This window comes from Schistocerca nitens, chromosome 5 (genome assembly GCF_023898315.1).
Source record: "Schistocerca nitens isolate TAMUIC-IGC-003100 chromosome 5, iqSchNite1.1, whole genome shotgun sequence".
NCBI classification, from domain to species: Eukaryota; Metazoa; Arthropoda; class Insecta; order Orthoptera; family Acrididae; genus Schistocerca; species Schistocerca nitens.
The window spans coordinates 134,067,349-134,086,591 of NC_064618.1; the positions used below are offsets into that span (position 1 = coordinate 134,067,349).

General features: G+C 43.1%; 1 protein-coding gene across 1 annotated transcript in view; it reads right to left on the reverse strand.

The window, feature by feature from the left end:
- LOC126259409 (integrator complex subunit 7) overlaps positions 1–19,243 on the reverse strand; it is a 177,650-nt gene that overhangs the window by 95,408 nt on the left and 62,999 nt on the right. The window contains 2 exon segments of the mRNA XM_049956186.1: positions 1,742–1,979; positions 9,701–9,817. Of these exon segments, the coding sequence (XP_049812143.1) occupies positions 1,742–1,979; positions 9,701–9,817 (355 nt within the window).

The following is a 19,243-nucleotide window of genomic DNA, read 5'->3' on the forward strand; positions in this document are numbered from 1 at the left end:
TTAGTTAGAGTATGGGAATTAGTTAGTATGGGAATTAATTAGTTAGAGTATGGGAACATAAGTCCAAAGATCAACCAAGGGTAAAACTCAATCCAATACAACATGATAATGGTAAACACTAAGGAAAAATAATTTTGTATGTTGAAGCACTGTTGCTTTACCATACAATCTTCAGAAATACACTGAGCTACAAAAGTCATGGGATACCTCCTAATACCGTGTCGGACCTCCTACTGTCTGACGTAGTGCACCAACTCGATGTGGCATGGACTCAACAAGTCACAGGACATCACCTGCAGAAACATTGAGCCATGATGCCTGTATAGCTGTCCATAATTATGAAAATGTTGACAGTGCAGGATTTTGTGCACAAACTGACCTCTCGATTATGTCTCATAAATGTTCAATGGGATTCATGTCAGGCAATCTGGGAACCCAAATCATTTGGTCAAATTGTCCAGAATGTTCCACAAACCAATCACGAACAACAATGGCTTGGTGACAAGGTGCATTGTCACTCATAAAAGTTCCATTGTTGTTTGGGAACATGAAGTCCATGAATGACTGCAAATGGTGTCCAAGTAGCCAAACATAAACCATTTCCAGTTAATGAACAGTTCAGCTGGACCTGAGGACATACTCCAGTCCATGTAAATACAGCTTACACCATTATGGAGCTACCACCGGCTTGCAAAGTGCCTTATTGACAAATGAGGTCCCTCACTTTGTGTGGTCTATGCCACACTCAAACCCTACCATCAGCTATTATCAACTGAAATCCAGACTCATATGATCACACCATGGTTTTCCAGTCATTAAGGGCCCAGCAGGTACTGTCACAAGCCCTGGAGAGGTGTTGCACATGATGTCATGCTGTTAGCAAAGGTATCTGCATTGGTCATCAGCTGCTACACTCCATAAATGCCAAATTTCGCCACACTGTCCTAATGGATATGTTTATCGTTTGTCTCACATTGATTTATGTGGTTATTTCATGCAGTGTTCCATGTCTGTGAGCACTGATAATTCTGCACAAATGCCGCTGCTCTCGGTCATTAACTGAAAGCCACTGGCCTCTGCGTTGTCTATGGTGAGAGACAATGCCTGAAATTTGGTATTCTTGGCACACTCTTGACAGAATATTGCGTCCAGCCCCAAATACCATTCCACATTCAGAGTCCATTAATTCCCATCAAGCGTCCATAATCATTTCGGAAACCGTTTCACATGAGTCACCTGATGTACAAATGACAGCTCCACCAACGCACTGCCCTTCCATACCTTGTGTATGTGATACCAGTGCCACCTGTATATGAGCATATCGCTATCCCATGACTTTTGTCACCTCAGTGTATGGGGACAGCACAGCAACTCTGACTGATTGTAAGCTTTTAACAATCTATTGAGACAACGCAGTAATTAAGTGTAATATATTTAAATGTTTTCATAAGTTTCTCAGTGTAATTGCAGCATCCAGAACAATTCACATACAGACATGCCCTAACTGACAGAACCAATAAAAATCAGAAAAAAGTGTTCCAAGTTAGCAAACATATTGCAGATTACTACCCTTGAGTGAAAGATGACCTGACAATTTGATTACTTTGGGGTTGTAGGCCTACTACAAAAAACATGCCCAATTGCTGGAGACAAAATTGTATGGTATTATTAGGTGGCTGAAACTGATCAGTTTTTAACATAGGAACAGCACAGTTTATCGAGTTTTTCATGAAGTAATAACCTGATCCCAACTGTGCTTGGCAAGTGGCAGCCGACTGAGCAAGCACCAGCAGAATGTCAAGGATGCGAGACAGCAGTAGCTCATAAGGTGTCGTATCTGCCACCTCCAGCAGAGCTTCCACGGCACCTGCAGGCCACAAGTGTGCGCCAACCTGAGCCAGAGCACGAAGATCGCGCACTACCTGTGCCTTCACTGCCCAGCGTGGATCCTCGCGCAGGTACTCCAGAAGCAGAGTCACCTGTGAATGAGTGTTGGTGTAAGATAAGCTTACATGAAAAGGAGACTACAGTTACACACACAAAATATTACTTTAGTTACAGAATATTATAACAATAGTTATTATGTAACATTAAAACAACACATAATTGCCACTGATATTAATTATTGCCCCACTATCAATGCTTTCAAAGTAAGTAAAACAATACATAATTGCCACTGATATCAATCACAAATACCATTCCCAATACTTTCAAAGTAAATGAAAAACTCCTGGGTTGATGAAGAAGCCAGTTTTGCATAGCATCCTTTACCGCCTTACCACATATGAAGATTTTTACTTTTGGTGATTGGTTCAAGAAGCTGAAAACGTAGAAGACACTTTGACAGAAGTTGGAGCAGATGGAGATATCCACAGTAATAGTTACTTTGTGGAATAAAGTAAAAATATAGTGCCAATATTTACACGAGATCAATAGTTATAAGTCTATCGTTCTATGACATTATTATCATATGAAGTGCCATTATGTTGGCTGAAATGCACAGTGTCCTCAAGAGGATGGAAGTGTTGTCGATATCTGTGAGATAAAAGATGGCGGCATGCCCTTACCCCTTCTTTTCCATGCAATTACATGTATATCATATGTCTATCATACCAGCAGCAGTGTTACATCTGAATTATTCCTAGTTCGTTGCACTGAGTGCTGTCACTAAGTAATTACCACAAACTGGTCAAAGCTTCATGAAGACTATTCCAGGACACTTCATTACTTTGAACCTTCTGACTGCTGTTTGTGCTTCCTCCTTTCGTTAACATTTACCCCATCTACTCATAATACTGCATCAGTCCACCGTTCATGACAGCGAGATGTCACATTCCACACGGCCTCAACATTAAAAGTTGATAACCCAATCTACGTGAACCAAGAGTTGCTTTTGAGAAGAGTTGAAGTGTTGGAAACACATACTGGGCTCAAAGTATGTATTTAAAATATTCAAAAGAGAAGGCTGTTAATTGGAAAAAGTATTATGATTAAAATCACAATGTGGTGCCCTACTGAAAGGACCCAGAACAAATTCTGCTGGAAGTAAATTAAATTGTGTATAACAGCAATATCCAGAAAATGGATTATTGAAGAAATTTATGATTTTAACCAAAGATTTACTGGAAATTATTGCTGCTATCATTGACAACCAAGTCAACAACAGAATAATGGAAAATCCAGGATCGATATATTGTCAACAACAGAATATTACGATGAAGTGCCAGGAAAACTAGCACTACAAATTAAGACATATGAGAAGAAATAATTGGTCAACAAATATTAGTCAAATTAATTGACAACAATTACAAGAATTTATAAAGTATACAACTTGGAAGACTGGTGGCCAAAACTGCAAAGGGCTATGACTGTTTCATCAACTCCAAAGCTATACCACAACACTGGGTAGCAGCAATGTCAGCTGCGCACCTACCAACAACACAGCTCAATGAGTACAGCAAATCGGTTTCCAGTCAGCATTGTGATACAGCAAGCTATGCAACCACGTTTTTGTAAACTGTGTTAAATACGAGGTTTTTTTTATGATGGTTGTGTGTGCCGTGAGGTAGTTAAAAATGTATGTGGGTTAAAACCATTTGTTTAGCAACACGCATGACTACTGCTAGTGAGAGGAGATTTCTTTTGAACTGGGTATTTTGTAAATGTGTGCCAGCAAGAAGCAGTAAAATGGAAGAGAGGCAGATGCTCAAAGAGATGATCTGAGGGCTAGACTGGGTACTACTAACGTGAATGTAGACGTGAAAAGAGTTATATTCACTGGACTAAAAGAGAAGCTAGATATTACCAATGTCAATTTAAAATGTAATTTTCAGGTCCATGGCATAGAATTTAAAGAATTACAAGTAACTAACCAGAAAATTGATCAACATATTATTGATTATTGGAAAGAGCAGTAGAAATAAATAATCAAATATCCAAATTAGAGTTGACTATTGTAAATGTAACAAGGGAGTTACATTTTGACGTATCTGTACAGTCTGATTTAATTGTAAATCAATTAACTACAGGTTTCATTGAATTAAATACGGAATCAAAACAAACTTCAGACATGAGTGTCAGTTTGAATATTTTAGAAAAAAGTGCAGACCTAGTTATTTAGGAATATACTGTACTTACTCTCCATTCTGCTTACGTTCTTGGTGTTTTTCTTGTGGACCTCTCCCTATGTACTCTTCCTATGTACACCTGCAGTGTTAACAAGTTTTTGTGACAGGGATTCAGACTCCGGTCCCGTCAGTGTGAGCAGTCTTTTAATGTTAAGAGCCCTGCTGTTGTACAACAAATCAGGAAAGATACCTCGCACATCATTTAGTTCTTGAATGACATTTTCACTCTGCATCAGTGTGTGCACTGATATGGAACTTCCTCACTGATCAAAACTGTGTGGACTGAGACTCAAACTCGGGACCTTTGCCTTTCATGGGAAAGTGCTCTACTGACTGATCTACTCATGCATGACTCATGACCCATCCTCACAGCTTTACTTCTGCCAGTATCTCATCTCCTACCTTCCAAATTTCACAGAAGCTCTCCTGAGAAACTTGCAAGACTGGCACTCCTTATCAGTGCACACTCCAGCAATTTCATTCTGGAAATACCCCTAAGCTGTGGCTAAGCTATGACTCTGCAATACCCTTTGTTTCAGGAGTGCTAGTCTTGCAAGTTTCGCAGAGAGCTTCTATGAAGTTTGAAAGGTAGGAGATGAGGTACTGGTGGAAGTGAATCTGTGAGGACAGGTCGTGAGTCATGCTTGGGTAGCTCAGCTGGTAGAGCACTTTCCCACCAAATGCAAAGGACTCAAGTTTGAGTCTCGGACCAGCACACAGTTTTAATCTGCCAGGAAGTTTCATTTAGTTCTTCATAAAAATGATAGCTGTTTCTGAGTAATAATTATATAATGGATAAAGCTAGTATTGGGACTTCAAGATTAAGATTAGAAACTTCAAGCTAGAAAAGGTAATGAAAGAAACCAAAAGTGCAAAAATTACAGTACGGACCAACTCTCATTTAGTATAACCTTGCTTTTACTTTCCTGGAATTAACGGTTTCCTGCCATTTGTGACACTTTTTATCACTTCTGTCAAATTTCCTCTTTCCACAATGTTAATTCGCACCTGATTTTGTGTTAACATACCTATAATTTTCCCGCAATTTACGCTTTATGAAACACTGTTCATGGAGGACAAAACTGATGTAATTGGCATAAAATGATCCAGGCATGACGCTGGCCTTTAAGCAATGCTTATGAATGTTAAGCAGTTTCGTAAAACAAGAACGCGCTACTCAAAAGAAACCGATTTTCACTGTCATGTTTTCATTTAGCCAGCGCAATCGATATTTCTCTTCACTTAAATATCAGAGGTAGACAGTTTGATGCCCAGTCCAATATTTCTGATTCTCCTTCAATGCACAATAACTCACCCCATCCATATTAACTGAATATTTTAAGAACAAGATGTAACCTGACAATCCAAGCACATTTCAAAACTGGTTATCCATTTACATGGGAGTGAAAATCGGTTGTGGAAATGGTAAACTGGCAGCTTGAAATGGATTTCCAGAATAAATTTTGTCATGTCTACATCAGCAACCAGAAACGGTACTGTGAAATTGGTTTATAAAATACAGTGTTGGGAGCCTCATGTAAACATAGTGACTACGTTTATGGGAATAATGTATCATCACAACAGTTTTCAGTCTCTACAGCACATGAGCAACTTTGTGACTGCTGCGCTTGTATTGACAGCTCAAAAGCACATTTCACATTTTTTATTGCCTGGCCACTTGTACTGTTAGTGAACATATTTGCATTGCTCAAATGTTTCTTGTTTAAATAATGAAACACTAAACCAGTTAATTACTTTTTCATGCTTAGCAAAACATGTCTTGAAAAAATTATTCTCCTTGTCAAGTGCAAATATTTAGATAAGTATTTCTTGTGATGTTTCACACATGGAGGGGGCACAGTACCTTATAACCTCAAAAAGACCACATTGCAAGAGATGCAGAAAAGCATATATGCAGACATCACACAAAATACTTATGTAAATTTGACAATAGGAGTATATTCACAGAAGGAGTCTAACTAAGCATGAAAAAATATGTAGTGTTTTGTTATTTAAATAATGAATGACACAATTTCAAGCTTTCCAAAAACATGGATGATGATGAACGAAACTAAGTCATACGTTTCTACTTCCCAGACAGTTACAACAAGGTAAAAATTTATTCCCCACATTTTACGCCATTCTTTTGCAGTCCCTTGAAAAGTTTAAAAGCAGGGTTTCACTGTATATTTCAATATTGTCTTAGATCATTTTAAAAAGTTGCAAAAGTGCTTTTCATAACAGATTAATGAATTTTAAGTTAAATAAAAGCAGAAAAACAAAGAAAAAGGTGGAAGGAAAATGCCTGAATTTAAATTTGGTGGTATGGTCACAATCAGTAATGGAGAGAGCTCAATGGAAAATAATGACATAGCCTTATTTACCACGGCAACATGGCTCAAACAGTTACAAGTGGAAATGACAAAATGGCGAGAAGGCCCTTCTTTTCCTGTATCCTTCATATATGAATGACTACATAAAAGCAATTACAGGTTTGTTCTTGAACCTGTACCTCTATTTTCTAAACCAGCAACGTAAATTTAAATATAATTTTTTTACTTAATGTGCTTTGTGATGTACTTTCTTAGCCATATCATCCATATTTGCTTCTATTCAACTGCACGCAATCCTCATTGCGTCTTCTACATGCAGAATCTCTGACTATCACATGAGACAGAACTGTCATTACAGTGCCATGAAAATTGCTTTACACCCGATTGCAAAGAAAGGGATGACCTGCATTGCTACATATCACAGGGCACTGACTGTAACAACACAGTGCATGTCAGGCAGATGGCAACCATGCAGAGTTTGTACACTAGACTGTAAGATATGACTGGTCCAGTCAGATATCAGGCAACATGTGCACTAACTGTCAAGTATAATCTAATTTTAATCAGGCTACAGTAGCAATAAACATCTACATGTGCTAAGCCATTTACATGATAGTAAGTACCCAGGGAAAATGTGAAATAAAACCTCGACCTCACAAGTCTTTGTTTCTACACCTTGAAGAGCGCTTACAAATGCCAGTTAGACACAAAAAAGTTCGCTAGTGGACCTAAAGTACTGATCACTACATGTAAGCACCATGTAGAGCACTTCATGTTGACTGTGGTCTGGTTTCATATTTCTGCCACCATCAGCGATCTAACAGTTGTGACACTATAGTTGCCTGGTGAAGTAGTGTTGATTTTACTATGTACACAAATGACTTTGATTAATAACAGTATTTACAATTATTTTTCAATGCTCTACTGAACATGAGACACCATCGCAGAATTTTGATAACTGATCTAAATGTCAGTTTTCTCCACTCACTGCATTGTTACAAATAAGTATCACATTTGAAGATGACTGTCACTGTAATGAGCATTTATAAATCCATGTTACTTCCATGTCAAAATTTATACTGTAGCAGCTGAACGGTTCCAGTCACACATGACCATGAGTTATGTGTACTGGAAAACAAATAAGAAAACATTACCCCTCTCATATCCTCCAACACCGCAGTGACTATAATACTTAACCCTCTGCTCATGAGGTAAGTGGCCAACTTTACTTAGTTCACAGCCGAATTCACCAATGTCAATTACATTAAGCAGATATTAAAATATTATTATCTCTGTAAGTATTTTTGTTCTGAATTCACCACTAAGCACATCTTAAAATATTATGATTTCTGTAAGCAAGTATTTTTGTTGTTACTGAGCAGGAAAACTACACTCTTAACAAGCTCTTAATGTTAGTTGATGCTTTTGGATTTGGCTGTTAGTTGCTAGATGCATAATACGAGGGTCATCCACAAAGTAAGTTCTGTTTCTACTTCTATTGGCGGCAGCACTACAATCGCAGTTCTGAGGTTGTACGGCAGTTACTCTAACTCAAGGAGAAGACATGTACGACATTTTCAGATCACTGCTGCCAATGTGTGCTTTGTAGTGCTTCTTTATAATGGAAATGCCGCTATGTGTGAAATCAGATCTGTGATTCATTTTCTAAATGCAAAGAAAGTTAAACCAAAGGAAATTCATCACCATATCTGCAAGGTTTACGGACAAAATGCTATGAGTGATTCAATGGTTACAAGATGGGTCAGACTGTTCACTGAAGGACATGATCAAGTGCACGATGAAGAACGAAGTGGATGCCCGTCTGTGGTTATTGATGAATTGGTTCACACAACTGAAGAGAAGATTAAGCACAACCGTAAGTTTACACTTAGTGCCCTTGCTATGGAAGTTCCGCAAATCTCACGATCACTAATTCATGAAATTGTTACTGAAAAACTGAAATTTTGAAAACTTTGCTCACGTTGTGTACCCAAAATTCTTATTGAACAACACCGAAAACAACAGATGGTCAGTGCACTTCAGTTTTTGACATGGTACAATGAAGAAGGTGATGGTTTTCTCTCTCAGATAGTCATGGGGGATGAAACCTGGGTATCGTACGATACCCCTGAAACAAAAAGGCAATCAATGTAATGGAGGCACACTTCATCCCTAACAAAGGTTAAGCCTAAGCAAATCTTGACCCCTCAAAAAGTCATGTGCACTGTTTTTTGGGACAGAAAAGGCATTTTGCCGATTGATTTCTTTCCATGAGGCCAAACAATCAACGCACATGATTACTGAAAGACCATTAAGAAATTGCACCGCGCAGTACAGAACAAGTGCCATGGATTACTGTCAAACGGTGTTGTTTTTTTCCACAATAATGCCCGACTTCACACGATGAATGTGACCAAACAACTCTTACGGGAATTTCACTGGGACACATTTGATCATCCTTCATACAGCCCGGACCTTGCTCATAACTACTTTCATCTCTTCTTACACCTAAAATCTGTCCTTTATGGTCAACACTTCAATGATGATCACGAGCTGAAAGAACACATTACCATATGGTTGACTGCATAGGCGCAACCTTCTATGAAGAAAGCATACAAAAACTTGTGCCACACTGTGACAAGTACACACAAAATTTCAGAAGCTATGTAGAAAAGTAGTTTAACAGTTGTAGATTTTTGTACAATAAATATTTTTTCTGTATCTGTACACGTTTGTTTTATATAACCAAATGGAACTTACTTTGTGGACATACCAAATGGCTTCAAATGGCTCTCAGCACAATGGGACTTAACATCTGAGGTCATCAGTCCCCTAGAACTTAGAGCTACTTAAACCTAACTAACCTAAGGACATCACACACATCCATGCCCGAAGCAGGATTTGAACCTGCGACTGTAGCGGTCAGGCGGTTCCAGACTGAAGTGCCTAGAACCGCTCGGCCACACTGGCCGGCTGTGGACATACCCCGTATTATAAAATACAGCTAAGAACTCAGGACTGCATGAATGGTTTATGTGGAGCCCCATTTGCTTTCCATCATGTACATTAAAAGCATGGACGCTTTCTTCAACAAAGCCACAGTTAGTTTCCTACTATGTCCCTATCCAAATCAAGTTCTGTTTTTGGTTATCTTAATATCAATGGAAAAAGAAAGAAAAGAAACCTGTTCATAACAGCTGCACCTTCTAGTTTCTTGTGCTACCAAATAATCTGACTGACCTGACTGGGTATGTCAACCAGAGTTGCTGCTGCAAGTTGAGTAAGTGTCTTCAATGTTACTGACACAAACTCCTGTGCCGGGTAACTAGGGAGTAGCTCAGTACACAGCTGTCGAACCTAGAACATATAAATTATGCACAATTTTGCTTGACTGGGATGAGAAGTGGTTGCTGTTACACAATAAGTTATATATATATATATATATATATATATATATATATATATATATGGAAAAAAGAACACATTGACACCGGTGTGTCAGACCCACCACACTTGCTCCGGACACTGCGAGAGGGCTGTACAAGCAATGATCACACGCACGGCACAGCAGACACACCAGGAACCGTGGTGTTGGCCATCGAATGGCGCTAGCTGCGCAGCATTTGTGCACCGCCGCCGTCAGTGTCAGCCAGTTTGCCGTGGCATACGGAGCTCCATCGCAGTCTTTAACACTGGTAGCATGCCGCGACAGCGTGGACGTGAACCGTATGTGCAGTTGACGGACTTTGAGCGAGGGCGTATAGTGGGCATGCGGGAGGCCGGGTGGACGTACCGCTGAATTGCTAAACACGTGGGGCATGACGTCTCCACAGTACATCGATGTTGTCACCAGTGGTCGGCGGAAGGTGCACGTGCCTGTCGACCTGGGACCGGACCGCAGCGACGCACGGATGCACGCCAAGACCGTAGGATCCTACGCAGTGCCGTAGGGGACCGCACCGCCACTTCCCAGCAAATTAGGGACACTGTTGCTCCTGGGGTATCGGCGAGGACCATTCGCAACCGTCTCCATGAAGCTGGGCTACGGTCCCGCACACCGTTAGGCCGTCTTCCGCTCACGCCCCAACATCGTGCAGCCCGCCTCCAGTGGTGTCGCGACAGGCGTGAATGGAGGGACGAATGGAGACGTGTGTTCAGCGATGAGAGTCGCTTCTGCCTTGGTGCCAATGATGGTCGTATGCGTGTTTGGCGCCGTGCAGGTGAACGCCACAATCAGGACTACATACGACCGAGGCACACAGGGCCAACACCCGGCATCATGGTGTGGGGAGCGATCTCCTACACTGGCCGTACACCACTGGTGATCGTCGAGGGGACACTGAATAGTGCACGGTACATCCAAACCGTCATCGAACCCATCGTTCTACCATTCCTAGACCGGCAAGGGAACTTGCTGTTCCAACAGGACAATGCACGTCCGCATGTATCCCGTGCCACCCAACGTGCTCTAGAAGGTGTAAGTCAACTACCCTGGCCAGCAAGATCTCCAGATCTGTCCCCCATTGAGCATGTTTGGGACTGGATGAAGCGTCGTCTCACGCGGTCTGCACGTCCAGCACGAACGCTGGTCCAACTGAGGCGCCAGGTGGAAATGGCATGGCAAGCCGTTCCACAGGACTACATCCAGCATCTCTACGATCGTCTCCATGGGAGAATAGCAGCCTGCATTGCTGCGAAAGGTGGATATATACTGTACTAGTGCCGACATTGTGCATGCTCTGTTGCCTGTGTCTATGTGCCTGTGGTTCTGTCAGTGTGATCATGTGATGTATCTGACCCCAGGAATGTGTCAATAAAGTTTCCCCTTCCTGGGACAATGAATTCACGGTGTTCTTATTTCAATTTCCAGGAGTATATATATATATCAAAGATGATGTGACTTACCAAATGAAAGTGCTATACACACAAAATTAAAGCTTTCGCAACAAACTGTTGCCTCATCAGGAAAGAGGGAAGGAGAGGGAAAGACGAAAGGATGTGGGTTTTAAGGGAGAGGGTAAGGAGTCATTCCAATCCCGGGAGCGGAAAGACTTACCTTAGGGGGAAAAAAGGACGGGTATACACTCGCACACACACACATATCCATCCACACATATACAGACACAAGCAGACATATTTAAAGACAAAGAGTTTGGGCAGAAATGTCAGTCGAGGCAGAAGTGCAGAGGCAAAGATGTTGTTGCATGACAGGTGAGGTATGAGTGGCGGCAACTTGAAATTAGCGGAGATTAAGGCCTGGTGGATAGCGGGAAGAGAGGATATATTGAAGAGCAAGTTCCCATCTCCGGAGTTCGGATAGGTTGGTGTTAGTGGGACGGTGTAACACTGTGCCAGGATGTGCTGGCCGTGCACCAAGGCATGTTTAGCCACAGGGTGATCCTCATTACCAACAAACACTGTCTGCCTGTGTCCATTCATGCGAATGGACAGTTTGTTGCTGGTCATTCCCACATAGAATGCGTCACAGTGTAGGCAGGTCAGTTGGTAGATCACGTGGGTGCTTTCACACGTGGCTCAGCCTTTGATCGTGTACACCTTCCGGGTTACAGGACTGGAGTAGGTGGTGGTGGGAGGGTGCATGGGACAGGTTTTACACCGGGGGCGGTTACAAGGGTAGGAGCCAGAGGGTAGGGAAGGTGGTTTGGGGATTTCATAAGGATGAACTAAGAGGTTACGAAGGTTAGGTGGACGGCGGAAAGACACTCTTGGTGGAGTGGGGAGGATTTCATGAAGGATGGATCTCATTTCAGGGCAGGATTTGAGGAAGTCGTATCACTGCTGGAGAGCCACATTCAGAATCTGATCCAGTCCCGGAAAGTATCCTGTCACAAGTGGGGCACTTTTGTGGTTCTTCTGTGGGAGATTCTGGGTTTGAGAGGATGAGGAAGTGGCTCTGGTTATTTGCTTCTGTACCAGGTCGGGAGGGTAGTTGCGGGATGCGAAAGCTGTTGTCAGGTTGTTGGTGTAATGCTTCAGGGATTCCGGACTGGAGCAGATTCGTTTGCCACGAAGACCTAGGCTGTAGGGAAGGGACCGTTTGATGTGAAATGGGTGGCAGCTGTCGTAATGGAGGTACTGTTGCTTGTTGGTGGGTTTGATGTGGACGGACATGTGAAGCTGGCCATTGGACAGGTGGAGGTCAACATCAAGGAAAGTGGCATGGGATTTGGAGTAGGACCAGGTGAATCTGATTGAACCAAAGGAGTTGAGGTTGGAGAGGAAATTCTGGAGTTCTTCTTCAGAGTCCAGATCATGAAGATGTCATCAATAAATCTGTACCAAACTTTGGGTTGGCAGGCCTGGGTAACCAAGAAGGCTTCCTCTAAGCGACCCATGAATAGGTTGGCGTACGAAGGGGCCATCCTGGTACCCATGGCTGTTCCCTTTAATTGTTGGTATGTCTGGTCTTCAAAAGTGAAGAAGTTGTGGGTCAGGATGAAGCTGGCTAAGGTAATGAGGAAAGAGGTTTTAGGTAGGGTGGCAGGTGATCGGCGTGAAAGGAAGTGCTCCATCGCAGCGAGGCCCTGGACGTGCGGGATATTTGTGTATAAGGAAGTGGCATCAATGGTTACAAGGATGGTTTCTGGGGGTAACGGATTGGGTAAGGATTCCAGGCGTTCGAGAAAGTGGTTGGTGTCTTTGATGAAGGATGGGAGATTGCATGTAATGGGTTGAAGGTGTTGATCTACGTAGGCAGAGATACGTTCTGTGGGGGCTTGGTAACCAGCTACAATGGGGCGGCCGGGATGATTGGGTTTGTGAATTTTAGGAAGAAGGTAGAAGGTAGGGGTGGGGGGTGTCGGTGGGGTCAGGAGGTTGATGGAGTCAGGTGACAGGTTTTGTAGGGGGCCTAAGGTTCTGAGGATTCCTTGAAGCTGCGCCTGGACATCAGGAATGGGATTACCTTGGCAAACTTTGTATGTGGTGTTGTCTGAAAGCTGACGCAGTCCCTCAGCCACATACTCCCGACGATCAAGTACCACGGTCGTGGAACCCTTGTCCGCCGGAAGAATGACGATGGACCGGTCAGCCTTCAGATCACGGATAGCCTGGGCTTCAGCAGTGGTGATGTTGGGAGTAGGAGCAAGGTTTTTTAAGAAGGATTGAGAGGCAAGGCTGGAAGTCAGAAATTCCTGGAAGGTTTGGAGAGGGTGATTTTGAGGAAAAGGAGGTGGGTCCCGGAACTGTTCCAGGCAGGGTTCAATTTGGATATTGTCTTGGGGAGTTGGATCATTAGGGGTAGGATTAGGATCATTTTTCTTCATGGCAAAGTGATACTTCCAGCAGAGAGTACGAGTGTAGGACAGTAAATCTTTGACGAGGGCTGTTTGGTTGAATCTGGGAGTGGGGCTGAAGGTGAGGCCTTTGGATAGGACAGAGGTTTCGGATTGGGAGAGAGGTTTGGAGGAAAGGTTAACTACTGAATTAGGGTGTTGTGGTACTAGATTGTGTTGATTGGAATTTTGGGGTTTTGGAGGAAGTGGAGCTGGAAGTGGGAGATTGAGTAGATGGGAGAGACTGGGTTTGTGTGCAATGAGAGGTGGTTGAGGTTTGCTAGAAAGGTTGTGAAGGGTGAGTGAGTTGCCTTTCCAGAGGTGGGAAACCAGGATATTGGATAGTTTTTTTAGGTGAAGGGTGGCATGCTGTTCTAATTTGCGGTTGGCCTGTAGGAGGATGCTCTGAATAGCCGGTGTGGATGTGGGAGAGGAAAGATTGAGGACTTTTATTAAGAATAGGAGTTAACGGGTGTGTTCATTGGCTGAGTTGATGTGTAGGTGAAGGATTAGGTGGGTGAGGGCAATGGATTGTTCAGTTTGGAACTGGTATAGGGACTGATGGAAAGAAGGGTTGCAGCCAGAGATGGGAACTTTAAGTGTGAGGCCTTTGGGGGTTATGCCAAATGTCAGACATGCCTGAGAAAATAAAATATGCGAGCGTAATCTGGCTCTTCCTCAAAATCACCCTCTCCAAACCTTCCAGGAATTTCTGACTTCCAGCCTTGCCTCTCAATCCTTCTTAAAAAACCTTAATCCTACTCCCAACATCACCACTGCTGAAGCCCAGGCTATCCGTGATCTGAAGGCTGACCGGTCCATCGTCATTCTTCCGGCGGACAAGGGTTCCACGACCGTGGTACTTGATCGTCGGGAGTATGTGGCTGAGGGATTGCGTCAGCTTTCAGACAACACCACATACAAAGTTTGCCAAGGTAATCCCATTCCTGATGTCCAGGCGGAGCTTCAAGGAATCCTCAGAACCTTAGGCCCCCTACAAAACCTGTCACCTGACTCCATCAACCTCCTGACCCCACCGACACCCCCCACCCCTACCTTCTACCTTCTTCCTAAAATTCACAAACCCAATCATCCCGGCCGCCCCATTGTAGCTGGTTACCAAGCCCCCACAGAACGTATCTCTGCCTACGTAGATCAACACCTTCAACCCATTACATGCAGTCTCCCATCCTTCATCAAAGACACCAACCACTTTCTCGAACGCCTGGAATCCTTACCCAATCCGTTACCCCCAGAAACCATCCTTGTAACCATTGATGCCACTTCCTTATACACAAATATCCCGCACGTCCAGGGCCTCGCTGCGATGGAGCACTTCCTTTCACGCCGATCACCTGCCACCCTACCTAAAACCTCTTTCCTCATTACCTTAGCCAGCTTCATCCTGACCCACAACTTCTTCACTTTTGGAGACCAGACATACCAACAATTAAAGGGAACAGCCATGGGTACCAGGATGGCCCCTTCGTACGCCAACCTATTCATGGGTCGCTTAGAGGAAGCCTTCTTGGTTACCCAGGCCTGCCAACCCAAAGTTTGGTACAGATTTATTGATGACATCTTCATGATCTGGACTCTGAAGAAGAACTCCAGAATTTCCTCTCCAACCTCAACTCCTTTGGTTCAATCAGATTCACCTGGTCCTACTCCAAATCCCATGCCACTTTCCTTGATGTTGACCTCCACCTGTCCAATGGCCAGCTTCACATGTCCGTCCACATCAAACCCACCAACAAGCAACAGTACCTCCATTACGACAGCTGCCACCCATTTCACATCAAACGGTCCCTTCCCTACAGCCTAGGTCTTCGTGGCAAACGAATCTGCTCCAGTCCGGAATCCCTGAAGCATTACACCAACAACCTGACAACAGCTTTCGCATCCCGCAACTACCCTCCCGACCTGGTACAGAAGCAAATAACCAGAGCCACTTCCTCATCCTCTCAAACCCAGAACCTCCCACAGAAGAACCACAAAAGTGCCCCACTTGTGACAGGATACTTTCCGGGACTGGATCAGATTCTGAATGTGGCTCTCCAGCAGTGATACGACTTCCTCAAATCCTGCCCTGAAATGAGATCCATCCTTCATGAAATCCTCCCCACTCCACCAAGAGTGTCTTTCCGCCGTCCACCTAACCTTCGTAACCTCTTAGTTCATCCTTATGAAATCCCCAAACCACCTTCCCTACCCTCTGGCTCCTACCCTTGTAACCGCCCCCGGTGTAAAACCTGTCCCATGCACCCTCCCACCACCACCTACTCCAGTCCTGTAACCCGGAAGGTGTACACGATCAAAGGCAGAGCCACGCGTGAAAGCACCCACGTGATCTACCAACTGACCTGCCTACACTGTGACGCATTCTATGTGGGAATGACCAGCAACAAACTGTCCATTCGCATGAATGGACACAGGCAGACAGTGTTCGTTGGTAATGAGGATCACCCTGTGGCTAAACATGCCTTGGTGCACGGCCAGCACATCTTGGCACAGTGTTACACCGTCCCACTAACACCAACCTATCCGAACTCCGGAGATGGGAACTTGCTCTTCAATATATCCTCTCTTCCCGTTATCCACCAGGCCTTAATCTCCGCTAATTTCAAGTTGCCGCCACTCATACCTCACCTGTCATGCAACAACATTTTTGCCTCTGCACTTCTGCCTCGACTGACATCTCTGCCCAAACTCTTTGTCTTTAAATATGTCTGCTTGTGTCTGTATATGTGTGGATGGATATGTGTGTGTGTGCGAGTGTATACCCGTCCTTTTTTCCCCCTAAGGTAAGTCTTTCCGCTCCCGGTATTGGAATGACTCCTTACCCTCTCCCTTAAAACCCACATCCTTTCGTCTTTCCCTCTCCTTCCCTCTTTCCTGATGAGGCAACAGTTTGTTGCGAAAGCTTGAATTTTGTGTGTATGTTTGTGTGTCTGTCGACCTGCCAGCACTTTCATTTGGTAAGTCACATCATCTTTGTTTTTAGATATATTTTTCCTATGTGGAATGTTTCCCTCTATTATAACTGCCAACCATACTCATTGATCTCCTATCAAGTAATAAAAAAAGTTTTCTAGATTTTTATCTTACGAGTAAGACAAAAAAATTTCTTCTACACATCTTCCCCACCTCTATGTATGATTTTTAGCTAGGAATAAGTAATGTTTACAAACAATGAGAAATATATTCAACAATCACTCAGTGTTTCATGTACTTTGTAGTAGGGGACCAGCACATGGAAATGGACCATCTAAGAGATGTGCCCAATTCTTATATTCACTGCCTGGCAAAAAAAAGTGAATCTGCCAGAAAGGGATGAGAAAACAAAATGAATCTTCATAGATTGAGAGGGGTGTGATGTTATTTCAATAATTACAAAATGCAGCCAAGTTTACAAAGAACTTGACAGTATGGGCTCGCTCATAAGTCTGTTGTTATACTACTTCTGGCCTGGATGCGCACCTGATTCTATTGTGTGCGTAGGGAGTCATAAAGCTGTTGCATCCTCTCCTAAGGCAAGCTGGTCCACAGCTGCTGTAACTGGTCTTTGATATCCTGGATACTGGCACTGGGACAGAGTTTACATCCAAGCTGGTGTCACACATGTTCTATCAGGGACACATTTCAGGATTTTGCTGACCATGTCAGTACCTCAACATGATGTAGACAGTTCACAGAGACATGTGCCATGTATGGATGAGTGTTGTCTTGCAGAAAAAAGTGAGAGGTAACACATAAAGACGTGGGATATCAGTGTTATATCATTACGGCTTCAGATTTCCATCGATCACTATCAGCCGTGACCTGAAGTATTGTGTTGGTATACAAGCACATAGGATTTTTCCATCAGTTTAATAAACACAATAGATACACATAATAGAGACTTACATATAATAGAGACTTTAGTCATCAGTAATATATTCTCCTTCACTATTTACAATGCTCTGTCAACATTGGGATAACTTTTCAGTTCCATGACTGTGGAAATTATATGGTTTTGTCGATAGAGTGTGGAAAAGATGAAAATCGGAGGGTGCAAGATCAGGTGAATAAGGTGGGTGTGGAATTACTTCCCAACTAAAATGCTGTATGATGTTTTTTGTCAGTCTACCAGAATGTGGGTGGAAGTTATCGTGGAGTGGCATCACTTCACGCAGTCTTCTTGGTAACTGTTCTTGGGCTGCATCTGTAAGAGGTCTCAGTTGTTGACAATGAATGTCGGTAGTGAAAGCTACCGCAGGGAAGCAATTTATAGTATACCACACTGTTGCTGTTCCACCAGATGCATAAAATTATCTTTTGTGGATGCATGCAGGTCTTTGTATTGGGAGTTGCTACCTTCTTTGGGATCAACCATTCCTTTATTTTCTTTATATTAGCATAAAGACACCATTTCTTTTCACAAGTAACGATACAGGATAGGAATGGTCGGAGTTGTTCACAAGCCAATAGATGACGAATAAGCAGAGATGCACATATGGTCACCCACTGATTTTTGTGATTTTGGCTTAAAGTATGCAATATCCATAAAAACAATTTCTGAACCTTCCCCACAGCATGCAAATGTCACACAATGGTAGAATGATCACAGTTCATCACATTTGTCATTTCTTGTATACAATGACATGAATCATTGTGGATTGATGTGTATAATCAATAAACTCCAAAGGTCTTCCTGAACAGGGGGAGTTACTAATATCACAACAATCCTCCTTAAAATGAGAAAACCATTTTCTCATTGTGCTATGCCCAACAGCATTATCCTCATACATGACACAATTGTTTCTGGCTGCCTCCACTGCAATCACCCCTCTACTGAATTCAAACGGAAGACTATGTCGGAAATGTTCAATTTGGCTCCCATTTTTCAGCATCCACAGCTCCACTCGGTATCTCCAAAAGACAAAATGACACTACATAAACTGAAATAACAACAGTGAACTACAGATAAAAAATGGCAATCGATAAATAAACCCATAGCAACTGGAATACCAACATGCAACACAAAACACTGCAAACTTATGCACCAACCTAATAATACCAGATGGACCTCCACTAAACGACAGTAGCAGCAGCATTGCTGTGCCTCTCCGAAATGTTGGAAGAATGCGACCTCACCCTAGATTGCTGCCATACTTACCAAGGATGGTCACCTGGGATGGCGCAGAATCACAATTCATTGCTGAATACAGTGTAATGTCATTTATCAGCAGTCCACACATCCCAGTCACAGCACGATTCCAAATGCAGCTGTGTTTGCTGTGGTGATAATGGCAATCTACCCATGGGACAGTAATTAGCTAATCTGGTAACCGTTACTTGTTCTTAGATGACAGGCACAGATGTGAACGGGTTAGAATGAGCTCAGTGCACAATACGGCGATCTTCCCTTGTAGCGATTAGACGTCATGGTTGATAATGAGTATGCTGCCCTCACGTTTCCATGAAGCCAAAAATTGGATCACTGTCA